The 20,669-nt window shown below is 54.9% G+C and overlaps 1 protein-coding gene across 7 annotated transcripts in view; it reads left to right on the top strand.

Moving 5' to 3' along the window:
• The window catches only part of NFATC1 (nuclear factor of activated T cells 1), a 96,231-nt gene extending 85,184 nt beyond the window's left edge, over positions 1-11,047 (top strand). For all 7 annotated transcript variants that reach the window (XM_072816447.1, XM_072816722.1, XM_072816583.1 and 4 more), the window contains one exon: positions 9,324-11,047. In XM_072816447.1, the coding sequence (XP_072672548.1) occupies positions 9,324-9,373 (50 nt within the window). In that variant the 3' untranslated portion in view covers positions 9,374-11,047. The remainder of the gene's footprint in view (positions 1-9,323) is intronic.
• Positions 11,048-20,669: the final 9,622 nt, after the last annotated feature.

Genomic DNA, 20,669 nt, shown 5'->3' with positions numbered 1-20,669 from the left:
ATTCTGGGTGGTGGCATCACAGCTGGGCTCCGGGCACAAGTGTTTGGGGCAGAGGACGCAGATGGAGGTGAGCAGGAGGGAGGTGGCAGAGGCTGCAGACCCTTGCATCCTCACCTTGCTGTGTGTGGGACGGGCCTGGCACACAGGCCAGACACCAAGGCTGAACCCTGGTCAGCCTTCTCCTTAGCTCCGGCTTCTCCTTAGCTCCGGCTCTGCTCTGATGGCAGTGTTGGTTTTTAATTATGAAAATCTCAGGCATCTTCAGGGTGTAATAAATGGTGCCGTGGGCTCCTGGGTACCCACACCCAGGTCCACTCTTAGGCAGGGGAGTTGGACACCTGTGCCGGCTGTCACTGGGATGCCGAGGGCCCAGGTCCTGGACCTCACATCCCATCCCACCATCCCTGGGGACAGACACCTTTTCAAAGAGCCACTGTCTTACGTGATCACAACATGACAGTCACACTAACAAAATAACTAACAGCTTCTCTGTAAGCTGAGGATTCACTTTGGACTCACATTTAGCAATGAGAAGGTGTGGTTTCACTTCCTGTGAAGCTGGGAATACGGGGCCAGAGCCTCTCCTTTGCCTTCCAGGCAAACCAGGCAGCTGCCGGGCGGGTCGCGGACACTTGGCCTGTGCCCACTGGACGGACCAGCTGAGCCGATGTGTTGTCACACGGACCTTTCTGCTGCCCATAGGAGCGAGGCTGTGTCCCCACTGCCTCCAGAGGGGGAAGAGCTGCTTGGTTAGAGCCTTTTATGCTGAGGCCCCAGCTCATGTCCCCAGTGAGAGTGACAGAAGGCAGCAGCTTGCCACACCTGCACCAGCACTCTCCCCAACCCTCCCTCCGTCCACTTAACATTGTTTTTTAATTAACGGAGGCTTTTTCATCTTTTATTTTTCAATTTTGTGTGAATAGAAATTTCATAATTTAGGAGGAATGTATTTTCTAGCAGCACAAGGAAAGCCCAGGAAAAGTGCTCGCTGGTGGTTTAGCGCTCCCCATGAGTGATGGTGGAGTGGGTTTGGTGTAGATAAAAAAAAAATGGGCCAGGTGATGCAGGAGCCCACGCCTGGCCATGGGGAGGGAGGCTCATGGCAGCCCGCGGAGCGGCCATCACGTGGCCGGGCGGTCCCCGTGGACGCTGGAGTTTTCCACATGGGCCTTTGCATTATTTGGAGTATTCAGGCTAAATAAGGAAGCAGGCACTGAAGGCAGGAAAATTATTCTGTTTTAATGGCTGACAGTCCCGTGTGACAACAGTACCCATCAGTGCCAGCCCCACACGCACTTGGGAGGGTCATGTTTTATTAAAACCGTGACTTGTTGTCATTCAGACTCCACTGTCCCGTTCCCTCCTTCCAAAAATAGCAGGCCCCGTGGCAGTGGCTTATTATGATTAAAAAGATAAAAATAAGTGAAGGCTGAAATGGGTCCAGGACATCCGAGGTAACGCGGAACTTACTTTTTAATGGAACTTGAGAGACGGCCTCATTTTCTACCGCCTCACAAAGCGTCTTTGAAAAAAGTCAGAAAAGTAAAACAGGACTTCGGTGATGTTGCAACTCTGCATTTTTGGAGTTACCAAGGTTGTGACGGTCCTGCAGAGGGGCATCTGCTGTCACCCGGGCCGCGCAGTGGTGGCCAGGGTGCCCGCCCATGAACGAGGACATACGGACAGCGGGCTGCCTCTTCTGAGAAGTTGAAAACCCACCTGGACACAGCCTCAGTCTCCCTCACGTGCTCGAGGGGCCCGGAATCATGTTTTCTCCGCTTCCTGGTTTCTGAACTGTGTCTTCGGTCATGGGGTTTCCACGCACGCCTCCCACCAGCCGTAAGCTTTAACCGAGGAGGCTCGCCGCGGAGTGTGCAGACACCGTGTGCCCAGCCATCAGCAGGAAGCCCAGCGCTCACACCCCTGCGAGCAGCGCCCTGGTGTGAGAGCCTGCATGCTTCCTCGTCCCAGATCCCCTCACACTGTGAAGGTCGGCGTGGGGACACCACCGGACCAGGGGTATTTCTGGCTGTAGTACCATCGGCCTCAGTGATTATGCGCTCGGGTTATGGTACTAAGTTTAGCCAAAGGTGTATTTTCTGGGAAAGTTAGCAAATAGTTTTTAAAATTATCCCTTAGTTATAGGAATGGGAGAGAATGGCCTTCCTGTTTTGTTTTGTTCTTCACAAAGCTATTTTGGCTTTCCCTTAAAAATAAGAGTTTCTGGTGGCTTGTTCTGTGTCCCTCACGGGAAGACTGAGTGAGCACGGAACAACTCTGCTTCTGCATTCCTTTATGTGTGGTACGTCGTTTGGCCGTGAGCTTTGAGTGAGCCCAGGGGGCCAGGCCAGCGCGGATGTGGCCACAGGAACCCGCCCTGGGAACTGGGTCCCCCGTGGATTGCCCAGGCCTATTTGTTTCCCACATTGCTTTTGCTTAAAGGAGGACGATGGCTTTTGGAAAGTGGTTCTCTTCTTGAAAAAGCAACATCATAGATGACAAAGTAACAGCTTTGTTATACCCCAGCTGGGCTGGCTAGCCTGCAGGGAACAGACGGTGAATGCTATCAGTGCTTAAAAATTCACAGGACTGTTGTCTCCTCGTAAGAACTACCCGACTATTGAACAAGAAGCAGATGCTCAAAAAAATGGGGTTTTCGTGTGTTTTTTTTTTTAATTGGAGACAAAAATATTATTTGCAGGGTATGGTTTGTAGCCACCATAATTAAGCTTTTTTTTTTTTAAGCAAAGATTACAGTGTGGCTGGGGTACCATCGCTCTGCTAGATTTCTTCCTGCCAGGCCAAAACCCGGCTCCTGAGAAAGTAGGATCCATGTCCATGTGGACACCCAACTAGAACCTTCCAGCATCTGCCTCTCCTGTGCCTTCCATCCCCAAAGCCCGGCTGCTAGGCCCCACGACTCTGATGGGTTCCTGCCTGGCCACAGGCGTGTGGGGCCAGCACCCATCCCATTGGCATGCCCGGGTGACGCTGGGGGCTACTGCGCCCAGTGGGAGGCAGGCAGCACCCTTGGTGCTCTGGCAGAGACAAGGACACACAGCCCCGTCTGCAGGACCCTGCAGCAAACCCACCCAGGCGTCTATTCTGCTACCTACATGCTCTGTAGGAAATACGAAATGAAACATACACAAGTAACCCCCGCCCCTCGGCCACGTCCTGAGTCTGTGCCCACGCGTTGGCACGTGGCCGAGCTCAGGCGTCTGTGGACATGACCAGAAATCCATTCTTCCCATGGTCAGGAACCCCACAGTTTTCACCGGCAAGTGCCTGTCGTGTGCACACCGGGAAAAAGCAGGCTGGCCCGGCATCTGCTGGAGTGTGTCCGGCACATCATTCTGGCACGTGGGAACCTGGCCTGGGGAAACCTGGCCCCAAGGAGGCCGCCACTCAGGCTTGCTGCCAGGGAGCCCCTGATGCCACACATGCTCCCCTGAGCAGCAGCCAGTCCCATTCCTGACAATGCTGCTTGCCCGCTGCCTGAGGACTGGCACATCTCCTGCCTCTCTGGGCCTGTCTTCAAATTAAGAATAATAACATATCCATTCCCCAGGGGGCTTGGGAGGCTGCTGTGAGGTTCGTGCCACTGATAACGCTCAGTACCCAGAACTCTACCCAGGAGGTTCTGTTTCTCCCTTTGAAAGGACTGAAGAACCTCCGACTTGACGAGCAGAGGGGATCTCGGCCAAGCTGCCATTTTCACAGAGAAGCGTCTCGGGCTGCAGTGGGTACAGAGGCAGGAGGAGGGCCTGACAGCACGTGTCCGCAGTGTGCAGAGCTCAGATCACGTTCTCTGGAGGGTTCAAGGCCTCCACGGCTCACAGATCTCTGATGGATCGTGTAAATGATGTGCGTGAATGCAAGGAGGATTTAGGTGTAAGAGTCAGACAGTCACGGGATCATTGGGATCATTGGCTCTGCCATGGGATAGTGCTTGGCCCAAGCGCCCCCTGGAGAATGGGAGCTTGCACCATCTCTAAATACAAGCACTGCCTGGAGAGTGTCTTCAAGGTTCCTGTTTTTCCTCGTAGAGTCTATTACATCTGATCGCACGACGCCCGTTAGTCCCTAGGGTCTCGGGGACACACCCTCGTGTCAGGTCTCTGTCCTCCTCACTGTGAGACTTGCTGTCACCGCCTTCCAGCCCATTGTTCAGAGTCACCTGTGGATGCACACACTGTCACTTCTTCCCCAGGAGTAAGGAAGGCACAGACGACAATGTCTGGGAGCTGCTGAGAGCGGTGACAATTCTTGTGGTTGCTACAGCAATAGGAAGACTGCCTCTGAGGCCGAGAGGTCCCGGTGAGCAGGGGAGGTACCGTGACTGTGGGAAACACAGACCTAGAACATGGAGCCTGCACATAAGGAGCGCAGGGTGCAGCCTCAGAGCCTCCACCCCCACGTGTGGCACGTGGCATTGCCAAGCTGCGCTGCCGGGATTTTGAATGAGGTTTCTGACTCAACGTGTCAGCAGATCTCTTCTGGCTTTGATACCTGCGTGATACCATGCAGGGGCGGTGAGTGCCCGCTGCTGTTTGTGGTGGCTCCAAGGAAGAGCTGGCATGTGCTGTCTGTTCCTACACTGCTGGGAAGATAGCTGGGCCCTCGGTGGCTTGCCTCTTCTCCTTCTTTAAAAAAAAAAAAAAAGTTGTTAAGTCCCACACCAGCTAGTCCAGGGGAAATGGCTGAAGAAATCATCTGTAGTTATACGGAAGACAGTGCCATGTTTCTGTGTTGGGGCTGGGGCTGGGCTGGCATTGCTGGGAAGAGACGCGTGCCCCCAGGAGTGGGGGAATGGCTCTGCCTTCAGCGTCTCCCACCCAGGCACCAGGCTCTGTGTGCTGAGCAGCCCCGGAGGCCTGGATAGGCCACACATATGGGCAGAGTGTAGAGTTGGAGTGGGAGGGGGGAGATCGGCCGGCGGGAGTGCCAACCCTGGGCTGGGGGCACGCAGGTGGCCTCCACTCCTCACTGGGACCGACGGCCCCTGTTGCCATTTGCTGACCCTCCTGCAGACTCTCCATTTACAGAACCCATCACAATGACGTCTTCCTCCCCTCCTCACAGACCTGTGGACAACCGCACACGTGCCCCCACTTCAGAGCCAGGGGCAGGGGAACAGCATCGCTGCCAGGCCCAAGCCGTGCGGCTCATTCCTTAAAGTTTGCTTTGAGATCCTCCACTGCTTTCAGAAACCAAGAATTCAGAAATGAGAAGGAAAATGCATAAAAATGAGATTTAGACCCTCCCCACCCCCTTGGGTCACATGGCCTCAGGAAAATCTGTCAAGGGCCCCTGAGTGAAGCCCATGGGTGAAGTGAGGGCATTTTACTAGGACATGAGGGTTTAAGCTCAATTTTTTCAAAATGGTGATGAAAAAAAAAAAAAAAGCCTTACTGTGTGAAAGTATAAAGATTTTGCTTTAAAAAGAATGCTTCACCTGATTAGTTAATTTGCACATCTAATTTATAAATAGCCAAGAGATTTTGTGGGGTGGTCAGAAGAATACGGTGAGTATCGGCAGATGCTGTAAATGTAGGTGAAGAGCTCTGCCTGTACCTTGTACGTTTTAGCTTTTAAATGTGAAAAAAATACTAATTTTCTTTTCACTCAACTCTGGCTGTGCACAAAGAGGTGCTGTGTGCACGCGTGTGTGTGCGTGTGTGTGCATGTGTGTGCGCGTGTAGCCTGCCTCCATGTCCCAGATTAAAACGAGAATTCAAGTTGCCACATAAGTTTTAGGAAAAAAACAGTAGTTTCCACCTTGGGAGCATTTTAGAGAAAACTTAAACATAAGGGAAACAACTTTTCTCATTACATTAAATTGTGGTCTAGCAGCTCGCCACATCCTGTTGCAGGGACATCTGACACGAAGCCAAGCGAAGGTTCCTCTTTCACATCTCTGACAGGCTGTGAGGGTCACATGTTACCTGCAGTTCAAAATACCTTCTACAGAGAAAAAACCCTTGGTGTCGGTGGAAAAGCTGAATAAGAAGATGGAAAGTATCAGTAGAGAGAAGACTCTGTGGGAAACTGTAACAGAGAAAGCCACCCCCAAAATAACAGCACAGAGCCCCTGGGGGCGGCCGCGCACTCACAGGGACCCGGAACCGTGACCTCATGGAAGAGACGTGGGAGGCCAGGGAAAGGCCAGGGGTGGCAGGACCCCAACAAGCTCAGCCCTTGTGCACCGTCTGTCTGGGGCCGGGAACCTTCAGGGTGGTCCCTGCAGGGCCGTGGCACCGACTATCTGCCAGGAGCGTGGCTCTGCGGCCGTCCTGTCTTCGGGGATGTGCACAGTTGTGTGGGTCTGCAGCGCAAGTTGGGCAGCCACCCCCCTTCCCGTCGGCCGCCCACACAGTCCAGAGGGGCACCTAGGGCAGTGCCCACAGGGCACTGGCACATGTGTGCTACTTCTCGAGTGTGCTCCTAAGATGCCTGGCCCGTCCCAACCCTACTTGATGGTGCCGACCTGGGCCACAGGGGCACCAATGGCCTGTCCTGTCCAACTGACCGCTGCTGCGAGGCTCCTCAGACAGCGCAGACTCTGGCAACGGAGCAGGAGTACTGCCAGTGCTCCCCAACCCTCCTGGGTGCCAGGCTGGGGTCGCAGAGATCAGGTCAGGCACCAGGACACAGGAGGGCCCCTGGCTCAGGACACACTCAGGGACTTCCCTGCTGCCACCCACAGCGGGCTCCCCCTGCCAGGCTCAGGTGCCCTGGTGGGCAGCGAGGGGAAGCCCACTTAGATGCTGCTTCCCCTTTTCTCTTACAAACGTGTTGTTTTTTTCCTATGGTCTCTATAACCCCGAGGAGCTAGATTCTTGGTTTTCCTGCTGAAGCCTCCCCGCCATTCCCCATCATTATTGCCCCTCAGACCCGCCCCATAATCCCTGTCGTTACCCTCATACCCGCCCCCATAATCTCTGTCATTACCCTCACACCTCCCCACATATTCCCATCATTATTACCCTTCAGACCTCCCCCCCCCGTATTCCTGTCATAATTACCCCTCTGACCTCCCCCCATATTCCAGTCATTATTACCCCCAGACCTCCCCCCATATTCCCGACCTTATTCCCCTCAGACCTCCCCCCACAACCCCATCAATATTACCCCTCAGGGCCCCCCACATCCCCATCATTATTACCCTGAACCCCATTTCCCCAACGTTAGTCCCCCCAAGAACTGTTTCTGCATCCCGTGTCTGCTCTTATGGGATCGGGTTCAGATCTGAGACCAGGTGTCCTTGCAGGGGAATGAGCAGGAAACCCCGTCTGGTGTGGGTGACTCTGTTCAGCCGCATCCCTCGGGGGCATCCTGTCCACGCTGCGCCTGCGCAGGTGGCCTCATCCGCACCCAGTGTGGAGCCCTTGGCCCCATGTGTACCCATAGCGCTAGCCTGTCCACCCACCCATAGCTGCCCCCCCGTGGGGCAGGGAGCCACCATTGCCCCAGGCCTCCCCAGCCTCCTGCGTAGAGTGAAGCAGCTGAGAAAGAGCCACTGTGCCCACGCCTGGCGCAAGATGAGGGCTGCACCCACCACGGCCACAAGCTCTGTGGGCGCCGTGAGCACCTGCCTGCCCTGCTGGGAAGCCTCTGCTACCACGGTGCTGTCCTTGTGACACTTGGGTCTGTCAGTTTTCTCTGTCTAAATGTTGTTTGACCTAACACATTTTGCGAAGTAGAAATTGGACACATGACTCTCAGAGGCCAAAGGAGTGAAGCGGGAAGATGTAGGACTGCGTCTGGTGTCCCGTGCCTGTCGCCTCCCTGCCTGCACTCCAGGAGCCGGGAAGACACGGCACCTGAGGCCCCCGGAACGCCGGGGAGGGACACGTGCTCAGGCGGGGACCCAGGAGCCATGAGTGGACGTGGACGGGAGCTGCTGCCCTGCCTTCTCCTGGGGAGCCCTGCGCCACCACGCGGCCAGGGTATCAGGGCAAGACCGCCTGCAGCTAACCGAGCTGCCCTTGGGACGCTAAGGGACAGGTGTCCTGAGAGCCGCTCAAGCACCTGGGTTTCATTACTGCCTCATTAGTGGCTCACTGGGAGGGGTCATGGCCACCCAGGTGGCCACAGCCCCTGCCCGTGTTCTGTGCGTGAAGGTCAACACCATTCTCAAAAAAAGGTGTGGCTGCATGTCGGTGGTCATGCATCACATCCGTGTCCCAGGCAGATGTGTCCTCTGCAGGTGGGCTGGCGGTGTGCCCACCCCGGGCTGCTGTACACCTCTGGTGTTTGTATTAAGCAAACCCCCCTCACCCTGGATGGTTCCCTTGCCAGGCGGCGGGTGGACCTGCAGGTTTGCAGTCGGGCTCCTGTCTGTGCAGCTGGTGCCACTGGGCTCTGTTATCAGCAGCCGTGACACAATTCCTGGTTGCCCCAACCACATTTTATTACTGTTTTTCTTAACAATAGTGGGGGGTGTTGAAAGGGCACTCGGGGGGTGGGGAGTGGAGGCGATGACAGGTGTGCCAGCTAATTGCTGCAGGAAGCTGCCTGGGACACGCCAGGGCCTTTGCAGAAACACATGGACTTTATCTGGGTGGCGGAGGGCAGCCTGGGCAGTTCCGTGACGTGAGCCCGTGTCCTCCGCCCCCCAGTTCTGTTAGGAAAGTGGGCCGTGGGGACACGTCCCCTATCTGGGGGCCCATCAGGGTGGAGGGAGGGATGTTGTGCAGCTTGCTCACGATGGCCTTTGCCAGCTTTGCTCATTTCCTCTCCTGCTGCCAAAAGCCACATGCTGATAGTGGACATGGACAAGGAAACAGAAATGAAGGAAGAGCCCAAACAAAGGGAGGCCCAGGCCACCCCATGTGTGGCCCTCCTGTCGGACACAGCCTATCCAACAAGCAGACCAGGGAGAGGGGCTCTCGGAGCATGGACCTCAGGGATGTGCCTCCCCCACGGGGCACCTCTGCCGGCCCCGCCCGTGGCTTTTGCTCCTGCCAGCTGCATGCTCCTGCCTGGAGAGGATGGGTCCCCGCAACTGGACCAGCGCCTGGCCTCTCCCACTGGGGCCCACAGTGCTAGGGTCAGGTTGTGACTATGTTTCTGGATGGGAGTGGTGACGCAGCCACCGCCAGCCCCTGCGGTCACCGAGCTGGGTCCTGGGCAGCTTCGGTGCTGCTGGCCCAGGACAGCCCAGGCCCAGGCCAGGGGCGGGAAGCAGGAAGGAGGGGACCCTTCCCACAAGCTCCCCGTAACTAGCTGAATGCGTGGCTGATGGGACCTCTGGTTCTTACGGACTTTGAGCCAGAGCTGTGTTTCCCTAATGGCTTATCTCTTGTGTTTTCTTGCAGTAAATGAAATAATACGGAACGATCTCTCCAGCACCAACATCCGATCATAGCTGGCCACAGGTTACTCCCCGAAGCCGCACGGTGTGGGCTTAGCCGCCGATGGTCGAGCTCTGGCGAAAGGACTTTAAGTACACGGAACACACGCCTGGTACCGGTTGGAGCTCCAGCTCACTCAAGATTCTCATCACGGGCTCAAAGCAGCAGCTCTGTGACCGGGAGGACCGGCCACGCCTCCTCATCACAGGAAGACCGGAGGGGGCGGGGTGCGTGCCTTGCATGGGTTCCCCCACCCCACCCCGGGCACCCCTGGACTTCAGCACTGGAAGTGCCTTATTACCCAGAGCCCAGCATCAGGGTGCGCCATAGGATGGAGTGTCAAGTCTGCTACCAGGAGAGTATTTGCAGGAGCAAAAGCTGTAAAGACGCTTCGTCGCAAAGCTTTGTCTCTCTTGTGATAAATTAGAATACTGGCAAGCTGGGCATCGTGAGGAGAACCTAACACGTGCTTCCTGCTGTTTCTTGGCTTCCCTTGGGCTGCAACATGCAATCTGCTTCTTTACCCAGTCAGTGCATTTTAGGGATCTTCCATTCTGACCTCTCCCTCATCACCCACTCCCTCCCCTGTGTTACTGAAACCGTAGTACTGTTCGCTGTAGCATGCTAGGGTGTTGTTTCTAATCTGGCTTTGAACGTAGCACAAGTAAGATGATAGCACAAGACAGGTCGCTGGACAAAAAAAGAAGTCTGTCTGCCGCAGGACAGATGCTGCATTTGCATGTATGTACACACGTAGGCTCGTATTTATGGACAAATAAAACAGAGTTGGTGATGTGTGGTCCCTGCCCGTCAAGGGCTGTGTATTGGCAATAACCAGGATCCGCTCTGGAAAATGCATCTGAGACAAAACTTGGGCTTTGCAGCCGCGTCCACAGGCACCCATGTCCCCTCAGGCGGGTCTGTGCGGTCCCGTGTGGTGCCGCTAGCCCAGTGTGTCAGAACATCAGCAGAGGTGCATTCTCAGGACCCAGGCGTCCCCACCGAGCAGACAGGAAAGCAACCGAAAGTACCATCGCAAAAGGAGTATAATATACTTGCTCAGCTCTAAGATTATTACTTCACAGAAGCCTTATAACTCTGCTTTGTCTAAGAAAACAATCACCAAAAACATTTTCATACGCCCATAGTATGTTCCAGATTACCGACTGTTAATACGTAGGTTAGTGTAAGCTTCGCTCCTGCTGCATTTGTACAATTAACAGCTTACAACACATGATGACTAGCAGTGACCGGTCGTCTCACATAACCAAAAAGCATGGTTTAATTAAAACATGTTTAACCCGATGACTGTGCCTTAGGAGCTGATGCCCTCTCACGGAACATGCCTGGGTTGTACCCGCGGGCGGAGGTTGTAAGTCACAGTAACCAAAATGATGTTACGGTGGAGGAAGCTCTCCTGCAGAATTATTTTAAAGATATTCTTCTGTTCAATTCTGTGTCTTTGTTGTTTGACCTCCAGAAGGAACACCAACCCAAAAGCCATACTTGTAGCATTTGCACGTGACTGTGGCTCCATGTAGACATGACCCAGAACCTAGCCCACCCTTAGCGTCCTAGGACTCGCATGGAATCTTCTAATAGGCTGTCGTATGGAAAGGAACCATTTGGTATACGTGTCCGCTGTCCTTGTAGTTAGGAAATAGATCCAATAAAGCAATATATATATATTTTTTATTTTTTATTTTTTTTTGCTGGACAATCTTAGTGTGCCAGTGATTCATTACCCATGCGGATAATTCTGGTCAATTCTAAGGGATTTTCTGCTGTGGGTCCCTGTACTGCCAGCTGAGCCAAGTGCTGTTCACAGGGTGGCCCCAGTGCCACTGGGCACCTCCTCCTGCAGTGGGTTTCCCATCCTGCATGTTCACAGAAGAGGACACTGTGAACATAGCACTTTGGAAACGTTCAGCCAGGTCCCGTGCACAGGGAGCTTTCCCGTGAGCTCAGAAGAGTGGCCAGGGCTGGGGGTGTGCATGTGCAGGGTGGCCATCACCGTCACTGCCATCACCACAGGAAGGTAGCACGTCAGAGCAGCCCTGGGTGTTGCCCCTAGAGGCCATTCGGCCCCTCTTCCTGCCCAAATCCACTTTGTAAAACCAGAGTGAGACCCAGAACTTCTCCAGCAATTCAATTGTGAATTGTCAGAAACAATATCCTGCTTTTAGGACTTTATGAAATGCGAAATTTCCTGTTTCTTTTGCTAAGATTGAGGCAAAGTACTAGAGGAATATGCATCACCTAGAATGTGTGGTCAGCCAGCACCTGTTCAAGCAGGTGGGCCAGGCGGCGGGGCACGGGGCCAGGTGGTGGGCAGAGTCTGCAGAGAAGATGGCCGAGTGACCACGGACGGCACAGGCTGCAGAGCCCAGAGCTGCTGGCTGCCAGAGGACCAGGAGCTCCATCCACCTGGAGAGCAGGCTTGCAGGGCCACCGGTGCTGGGTGCAGGGCCACCGGTGCTGGGCTGGCCTCCGAAGAATGGCCTGGAAGCTATTGATTTCAAAGCGAGTTTTGCCCCCCCCCCCATTCCTGACAATAGGATTTTATATTCCAGGGGCAAAAATACGAATCCACAAAATAAGGGATGGTTTCTGCAAAGAGGTGGTGCTTCTGCAGATGCCCGTTTTCTTAGTTTCCTTTCCTCTTGGTGATCTTGTGAAATAAGGGAAACACGCCCAAGGGCCCACTTCTGATGGGTTTTACCCTCACCTGCACTGACCAGAACCTCCCCTGGGGAGCCGAGGACGAGGTCAGCTGACTGGAGCTGGCCAAGCCTCGGCAGCTTAAGAGCCACTCACCTCCCACAGGGGCCGGGTGCCAGCCCTTCCCAAGTGTGAGACCAAAGTCCAGTAAACACCGGTGTCTTCTCGTAACCAAGTGCAAGTAAACAAAGATCCTAGTATCTCAGCTTCTCCATTTCAAGGCTGTCCCCTGATCTGAGCAGGCGGGGTCCCCAGCTGGGGAGACTCCGTGACCCCAGCCTCTCTTCTAGGACAGGCCCTGTGGTAACTTTCTGCTTCTGCAAACCTGTGACATCCTGTGCAGGGGGTCGGCCGATGACACCATGAAGACGGTGTCTGCACAACGGTAATTACACATTTCCCAGAAGTGTGTCCACATTGGACGTGGAGCCTGCGCCGACGCTGGTGTCTAAACAAGGCAAAGGGCCTCTGTGCAAACACACTTTTTAACATGAAGTTCGTGTAAGATGAAGTTGACCGTCTTACAGTGCACAGTTGGGCGCACGTCAGCAGTGCTGTGCGACTCCCCTCTCCATCTGTTTCCCATGGTTTCATCACCCCAGAGGGCAGCCCGGCACCCTCAGTCACCCCGCCCCAGCCCCACCAGAGCTGTCAATCCCGCCTCCATGGACATGCGCTGGGCACCCCCACGGTGGGACCCAGACAGCAGGAGGCCCTGCACCTTGCTTCCTCCACTGCACACTGTGGTCTTCGGATTCACGCACAGCACAGCACCTCTCAGGACTTCGCCCCTTGTCATGGCCAAACTGTCCTGCCACAAGTGGACTGAGCGCCATCGGCGGCCGCCCCGCCTTGGGCTGCTGGGAACCCCATGGACAGGCTTCCGTGTGAGTCTCTGTCCGAGGCTCGGCCCCCCACTGGCAGCGTGAGGCTGAGGTGCATCAGGAGTTGTTTGTCTTAGTTTTGAAGAACGGTTTCCCCTTCTTGGTTTTACAATCAGGCTTCCCTGAGACAGACGCGGGAGCACTAACCTAATTTGCCATCTCACATGTGAAGCACGTCCTATCTGTAATTCTTGATGCCAAAAAAATTAAGTTAGGATGAGATGAGTAACTGTCGGTTATGCCACAGTGGGAAGTGGGCTGGCCTCGCGTGCCTCCTCCAGGGTGGGCCGCAAACCTCCGAGCTTTGGGGGAGGCACCCAGGGCCTCGGTGCTAGGTCACCTCACACACGCACGCGTGGAGGGACATGGTGGGGCAATGGGTGGAGGTGACCGCCGTCACAGGAGTGAGCACATTCGGCTGCCCCGAGGCTCCCGTGGCCCAGCGCTCCGAGTCTGGCCCTTCCCTGCGCTGCCTGACCTACAGCTGTGGCCGTCTCTCACGGGCCCTGTGTCTGTGACCATCGGGGCACAGAGCCGGGCAGGTCTGCGGCCCCACAGGACCAGCGTGGTGGTCACAGCCTCCTATACGATCGCCCACTCCTCACGCTCCCTGGGGGGCTGCCAGTGGGACCCATGTTGGAGGCAGCTGCCATCCCCTGGAAGGACGGAGCAGCCATCACCCTTCCCGCCACCAGGCACCCCTTCTGTGTGGCCTGGTGCACAGACAGCTCCTGCTGCCCCGGGGGCCTGCCTGTGACAACGCTGCTGTGCACACAACCCCCTGAACCAAGTGTGGCCCGCAGAACAACTGCAACTTGTCTCCAAGGGCCTGTCGTCTGGGGGCTCCTGGAGGCACCCTCCCCGCTCAAGGCCTATCCCCAGAGCGCGGCCCTGGGGTCTTGTCTCTGTGCCCCAGGAGGCCCAGGCTCTACCATTAGACAGTCATCCCGGTGCTGTGAAGCTATGTCCGAGTGATGCCCTGGGGTGGGAGGGTGCTGGCCACCCTGGGTTGAGGGCATCTCTGTTTCCTGGGAACTGGCATCCTCAGGTGATGGCACACTGCTGAGCCTTGATGGAGGGTTGATGGCGCAGCCAGGGCCTGGGTGGGCTTGTTGTAGCCACAGAGTGAGGACGGCCTTGCCACAGCTCCTGGGCTTTACCTGGCGGCAGACCAGGTACTGTGGTTCAAGGCCATGCGAAGTCAGTCTGCAGCCACGCAGGTGCACATGCCGTCCCGGCACCTCGGGCTCTGCTGGCCTGGGCCTCCCCCCCACCTGTCTTCCATCCTTACAGCACAGTGCCAGGGATGACACTGCCGCCAGGCTCACAGGTGAGTGCAGGTGTCCATAGCTGCCAGCGCATTCCCACGGCGCAGGCCTCTTCCAGTGGGGAGATGATGGGTGCTGCTCAAGTCGGGTGGAAGACGGTGAAAGCATGGAGTCCTTGGTCAAGGGGCCAGCCACGGGGTCCTGCTGGCAGCAATGGCCACACAACCCCCACCTCCCAGAACCCGCCCCCAGGCCCAGCCTCACCTCCCACTACGTCCAAACCCAGGCTGGTGGAATGCCCCACCTACAGTTAGCCCGAGAAGCCGCCGTCCTGCCCTCAGGTCCAGGCGGTGCCATTGGAAATGGAGGGTGAGCTCCCTGAGGACTGAAGGCACCAGGCAGGCGCCCCCCTCACACCTGTTCCTCCTTGGGTTTGGGGGTCTGGAAACCCTGCCCTCAGTTCATGGGAAGAGTGGGGAAGACTGCGTCTCTGGGAGCTGGCAGCTGGCGGACTTGGACCCGAAGACACCGTTTCCTCACTGGATGCGGTGTCGTTCAGGTTATTGGTCATTTGGCCAAACTCTGGTCATTTACGTCCTTCGGGGAATCTGCCCGTCTCCCCTGAGTTTGTGGAATCCGTCGGCGTAAAGTGTCCCCAACAATCCTTTACTGCACGTTTCTCGCCGTGGTGCCCACAGTGACCATGTTTCTCTCCATCTGCGTCCTGACCCCACGGCCTTGGTTTCTGAGCCGCACTCTGCCCCTGGGCTCCCTCGCTGCCCCCAGCAGCTCGTGGGACCGAGGCCGTGATGGTCTAGGAAACAGACTTTATGAGAAGGCACTCTGTATTGACGGAGGCCATGCTGCGGTCCAAGCTGCAGGTCAGGACCTGTTAGTGAGCTCGTGATGCACACACGCACAGCAAGTCGCTGCGTGGCATGTTCCGTGGATGCTCACCAGGCACCCTGGCCGCCCGCAGGGCCCGGATCTGTGGGGATGGGAGTGCTGAGCACCCCGCCGCGCATGTGTCCACTGCTCCTCACGGCCCGTAGGTTCCCACCACAGACGTGGGAGCAGGTCTACATTCCAGGTTAGCCGCCCCATCTGTTATTAGGACGCCTCCCTTTATCTCTGCTCTGGCATCGACCCAGTCCAATAGCAATTGCGGATCGTGTCAGGGCGCATGCGTCTCTAGCAGTCTCGACCTTAGGCCTCGCAGGTGTGCACAGAGTAAGTTTCCTGCGGGATGCGGGCGGCCGACCTACTGTGCGGTGTCGGTCTGCCTGTGGATGGAGGTCACTGAGGCCATCACCAGCAGTAGAATCACCAATGTGGGTGGATCTAAACCCACCAACTGGTGACTTGCTTTCTGTCCCACCAGCCACTCCCTCCTTACCGTCCTCTTGTGCCCCAAGCTGAGTGTTTGCTCAGATCCTGTGTCTTTCTGCCTCGTAGTCGGAGGAGCTGCAGCTCTTCGTCCAGTTGCTTCCGAGGCGGTTCTGAGTCTACAGGTGACCCAGGTGATGCACGTGGAGCCCCCGGCCACTGCACCAGGCTGAGTCCTCCTCTCTGCTCCCAGGCCCCTCCGCAGCTCCTGCCCCACATCTCCCTCTGCACATGTTACAAAGGCCACAACCTGTGGCTGCTACTTTCCTTCAAGGAGCGAATCATCTTTTAAAGAGATTTAAGTAATAAAAAAATCATAAATATCCCACATTATTTCCCTATGTAGCTGCCGTCCACGGGCTGGCCGCTGCTGTGCGTGGACAGAGGTTCCTGCCTGCTGTCCTCTTCCTGAAGGGCTTCCTTTAACATGTCTTGAAATTTAGCTCTACTGCTGGGAAGTTATTTCAGCTTTAGTATCTGTGAAAAGCCTTTATCTTGTCTATTTTTCTTTATTTTTTTTATTTTTTAAGATTTTATTTATTTATTCATGAGAGACACCCAGAAAGAGAGGCAGAGACACAGGCAGGGGGAGAGGCAGGCTCCCTGCGGGCCCCGGGGTTACAACCTGAGCCAAAGGCAGACGTTCCACTGCTGAGCCCCCCAGGCGGCCCCACTTTATTTTAAAGTAATCATAGATTCCCAAGAAATTGCCCCCAAAAATGTACAAAGAGGTCCCACTGGATTTTCACTGGATTTTCACAGAAATAACAGGAAACTGGCAATGGTAGAATTTATAGAACTTGCTCAGATTTCACCAGTTTTACAGACCCATACGCATGTGTGTGCACGCGCGTGCCATCTTGCCTCACCTACAGATCACATGGCTGCCAACACACTGGTCGTGGCCATGCCAGCTCCCCGCCTGCCCTGTACCACTCGCTTCCCCCCCATACTTATCATCAGCGGCATCGTGTGCGCATAGCCCTTCGAGAGTGGCTTCTGTTGGCTCAGCGAGCTGCAGATCTACAGTCTGTCCTCTCTCACCGAGTCTGATCCATAGGAGGGAGGACCGGCTCGTCTGCACATCCGCCCGGGTGCTTTGGCTGCGTTGAACTAGCACCCTGGACTTTGCACACGTAAGTCTTCACTTTGGGTTTTGGTGAACCTGTTTAGTTTCCCCAGGGTGAAGGATGGAGAGGGGCAGATGCGGGGTCACAGGGCAAGTGCGACCTCATACTCTCCTGAGTTCCTCTGCCGTTTCCATCTCCTCTAGCAACCTGTGGGTGATGATGTCCTCATCCAGCCACGCTGACCAGCGTATGCTGACTCGTGGCTTCTGTTTAAATGCTCTCCCGGCCGTGGTGACAAGTGTCGGCATCTCTCGTGCGCTTACCTGCCGTCTGTGCAGCCTCTTTGGCGAGATGTCTCTTTGCGTCTTTGCACGTTTTCTGGTGGGATTGTTGTGGTTTTGTTTTACCTCCAGGTCCCCGGGGCTCTTTATACATCCTATGTGCACAAGACCATCGCCAGATCCATAGTCTGCAAATATTCTTTCCCAGTCTGTAGCTTGTCTTCTAGCCTCTTGACACATCTTCATGATGGAAGAACTGTTCATTTCTAGACAAGGCACAGTTTGTCAGCTTTTCCTTTGATGGGTCGTGCCCTTGGTGTCAAGCCTAAGAACTGTTCTCTTTCTTCTGTCCTCTGACCTGCAGGTCAAGCCTCTTGCTGGCCCCAGGCCGGCTGCACTCCTGTGAGTCTCAAAGTCCCACCAAGTAACTTCTCCCTCATGTCCCTTCCCAACACTGCTGTAGCAACGTATCCCAGGGCCTGTGTCCTCCATACAGATCTCACAATAAACCTACGTCTGCAAGAAGCCATGTTGGGTGTTTACTGGGATTATATTAAACCTAAGATAAATTTGGGGAGAATTGGAAGCCTTTAAGGTCCGGTGGGTAGGACCAGAGCAGCACTCAGTCCTGGGATAATCATTCCTACTACTAACACAAAACCCTTCTGGGAACATGGCCTGGTGCCCTATGAGCTGTGTAGGTCCTGTTCTGGGGGCCTTATGGGAGGCCAGGCACTGCCCCCTTGAATCCTCCAGAGAGGTTCTCTGCCTGGCCTTGGGAACTCCTCCCGTGTACACACGGACCCAAACCACCCTTGGCGGCTCCCTCTTCTGCTGCCTGCACCCCCGCCAGGCTGGGTGGCCCCTCCTCCTCCATCCCGTCTAGGGGTCGCTGACCCTCACTGCCTGAGGTTGACTGTGTAACACATTTCACAGATTTTCCCCATTTTTTGCTTGCTGGGGTGAGAGGGTGACTGTAGAACCTGTAGGTCCACCTTCCTAGACACAGAAGCTGTGGTGCCTGACTGTTCACAGGCCCTGTTGTCATGGGGGCACTAGTCCTTCTTCCACGTTCCCTGCATTTGGGGCTGTGTAACAATGACGCTATTCACGTAAGAACAGCATGTCTGGCCAAGAGAGTGGCTTGTGATCACGAGATATGCCTGGGGGCCCCACTTAATTTTAATCGGAAGGGAAAGCATCAGAGACTGAAAAGCAGCCCTAGCTGCCAAGTATGCTTTTTACTTGGAGGAAGAACAAAAGGATCCCAAACAAGAGACAGGTTTTCATAGTTTTTGTAAAAAGCAGCGGAGAGGCAGAAACAGGTATGCGTTCAGGTGGTGTGGGAACACTTCCTTCACGGCCTTGATGTCACGTCGCCTCTGTGACTGATGTCTGTGCCAAGCTCCCCTGCATGAGGACTCCCTGCACCAGGCTCGGTGCTCCCTGCACCACATGATGCTCCCTGCACCGAGCTCAAGGACTCTGCCAGGTGCACCTCGCAGCCTCTCCAAGGTCAAGCGACTCCACAAGGACAGCTGTCCTCCCTTTCACCCCAAATAGCGCAAACCTAGAAACTGGCTGTCGGCGCATCTAGGTTTATGGCCAGAAAATGAAGATCACAGTATTCTGTGGATGTTTCTACCTTCTGTGTTCTCGTGTCCTGTACCCGAAAAACATCAGCCGAGACTACCTCAGTATGGAACGTGGGATGATGGGACGCTAATGATATTTGGCTGGTTCAAGTTCACTCTTCAACTTTTTTAGTGAGAAAGGGGTTTGCCAGGCAATTTAATCACTTAAAACAAGATTTAAATGTTAGTTTTACACAACAATTTGAAGGACATTAGGGATGTTCATTGTTTGCAGGCAAATAAGGCTATTGATTGCGAGATTTTCACCCTATTCATTGAAATAGGCCCAGCAAGACTTCAACTCGAAAATACACTTTTAGCAATTAGTGCCTATAACTACATATACTTGAAAGGAATAAAGCATTTTTTTAAGCAGTATTCCTCTCACCCAAAATTTTCACTAATTTAGATTCCACTTAATCTAGGTGATAATCGCACGCAGCTCATGCACATAGTTCAACTATAGTTTTCAAAGTGCTTTTCAACGGTGCTGTACCTCTTTGACCCTCAAAGCCCTCCTGTGAGGAAGACAAGGCAGGTCAAAAGCCCAGTCTACAGATGAAGTTACTGAGACTGGGTTGGAGGGGGGACATGTCTCAGAGGTAACTTGTAAGGTTCCAGGACTTTCTCACTGTGCTCATGCTTTACAGGGAGAATCTGACCTTCATTCACTGGTTCATCCACTTGTTTTTCTTTTTTAAGATTTTATTTATTAGAGACAGAGAGAGAGAGAGAGAGATAGGCAGAGGGAGAAGCAGGCTTCATGCGGGGAACCCGACGTGGGACTTGATCCCCTTGATCCACTTATCCGCTCATCTATCCATGCATCCATCATCTATCCATTCTTCCACTCATCCATCCATCCACTTACCCATCCACCCATCCATCCATCTATCCATCCACTTATCTACCCATCCACTTACCCACTCATCCATCCACACATTCATCATCCATCCATCCATCCACCCATCCATTTACCCACTCATCCATCCACACATCCATCATCCATCCACCCTTCCACTCATCCATCCATCTACCCACCTACCTATCCATCCATGAGTCCATCTATCCGGCCATCCACTAATCCACCCATCCACCCACTTGTCCACCCATCCGTCCACCCACACATCCACTCATCATCCATCCATCCACTCACCCCTCTCTCCATCCATCTATTCCCACTGAGTTGACGTGTTTTACATGTTTCCGCACCCGCATCTCCCCACACAGCTGTTGCTGTGTCTGTCATCCTACTACACAGTGTGTTAGGGCCCATCAAGCCTATGGTTCACAGGATTGGGGCAGGCAGGCCCTGAGAGAAGTTCTATTGATTTAATTAATTCAGGCTCTGCCTAAAGCACAGTCAGTAAACTGAGGCAGCGCTGAACATCTGGCAGGAAGAGCTGAGCAGTTGAGGGGGAGGAACTCAGTCAGCCTGGGTGAAGGGTCTGGGTCTTGATGTCTCAGGAAGTGTGCCTTCCTTTCCCTGTCCCCATAGGCTGCCTGAGCCACAGGGGTCCCTTGAGCTTACCCTTACCCTCCACAGCTCACCCTCTCCTGGGCCCCATGACTACTCCCTGCTGGGGTCAAGGAGCTCTCCTGCGCCCTTCCTGTGGCGCCCAGATCTGGGTTTCCTTGTGTCTGCTGGTTGTCGTCTCCAGGCAGATGTGACTCCGGCTGAGGGGCTGGCCCCACAGGACTCGTTCTTTCTGCCCCTCAGTCTTTTCATCAGGTGCCCTCGGCCAGGCTGCCCTCCCGTCCTGGGCACTGGTGATAGACGGCCAGCTCCCCTCAGCTTGGATCTCCTGGTGCTCCCGTGAGCCCAGAGGCCCAGATGGGGGGCCCTCGGGGAGGGGTGGCCCTCCAGGGACTTCATCCTGTGCACTTGGGGGCAGGGGTGGGGCACTGAGGAGGCCACAGGGGATGGGGCCTGAGTGGGAGCCATGTCCATCAGAGCCCCAGAGCAGGCGAGGTTCCAGCTGCAATACCTCGTTCCTTACATTCCCATGTTTTCCTGTTTGCCGTTCCCAACAGCCCAGAATCAGCGTCTGTGCGTGGGCCCCAAA

This window comes from Canis lupus, chromosome 1, assembly GCF_048164855.1.
Source record: "Canis lupus baileyi chromosome 1, mCanLup2.hap1, whole genome shotgun sequence".
Classification (NCBI taxonomy): domain Eukaryota; kingdom Metazoa; phylum Chordata; class Mammalia; order Carnivora; family Canidae; genus Canis; species Canis lupus.
Note: the sequence above shows the minus strand (reverse complement) of the source record. Positions and strands in the feature narration are given on the sequence as shown.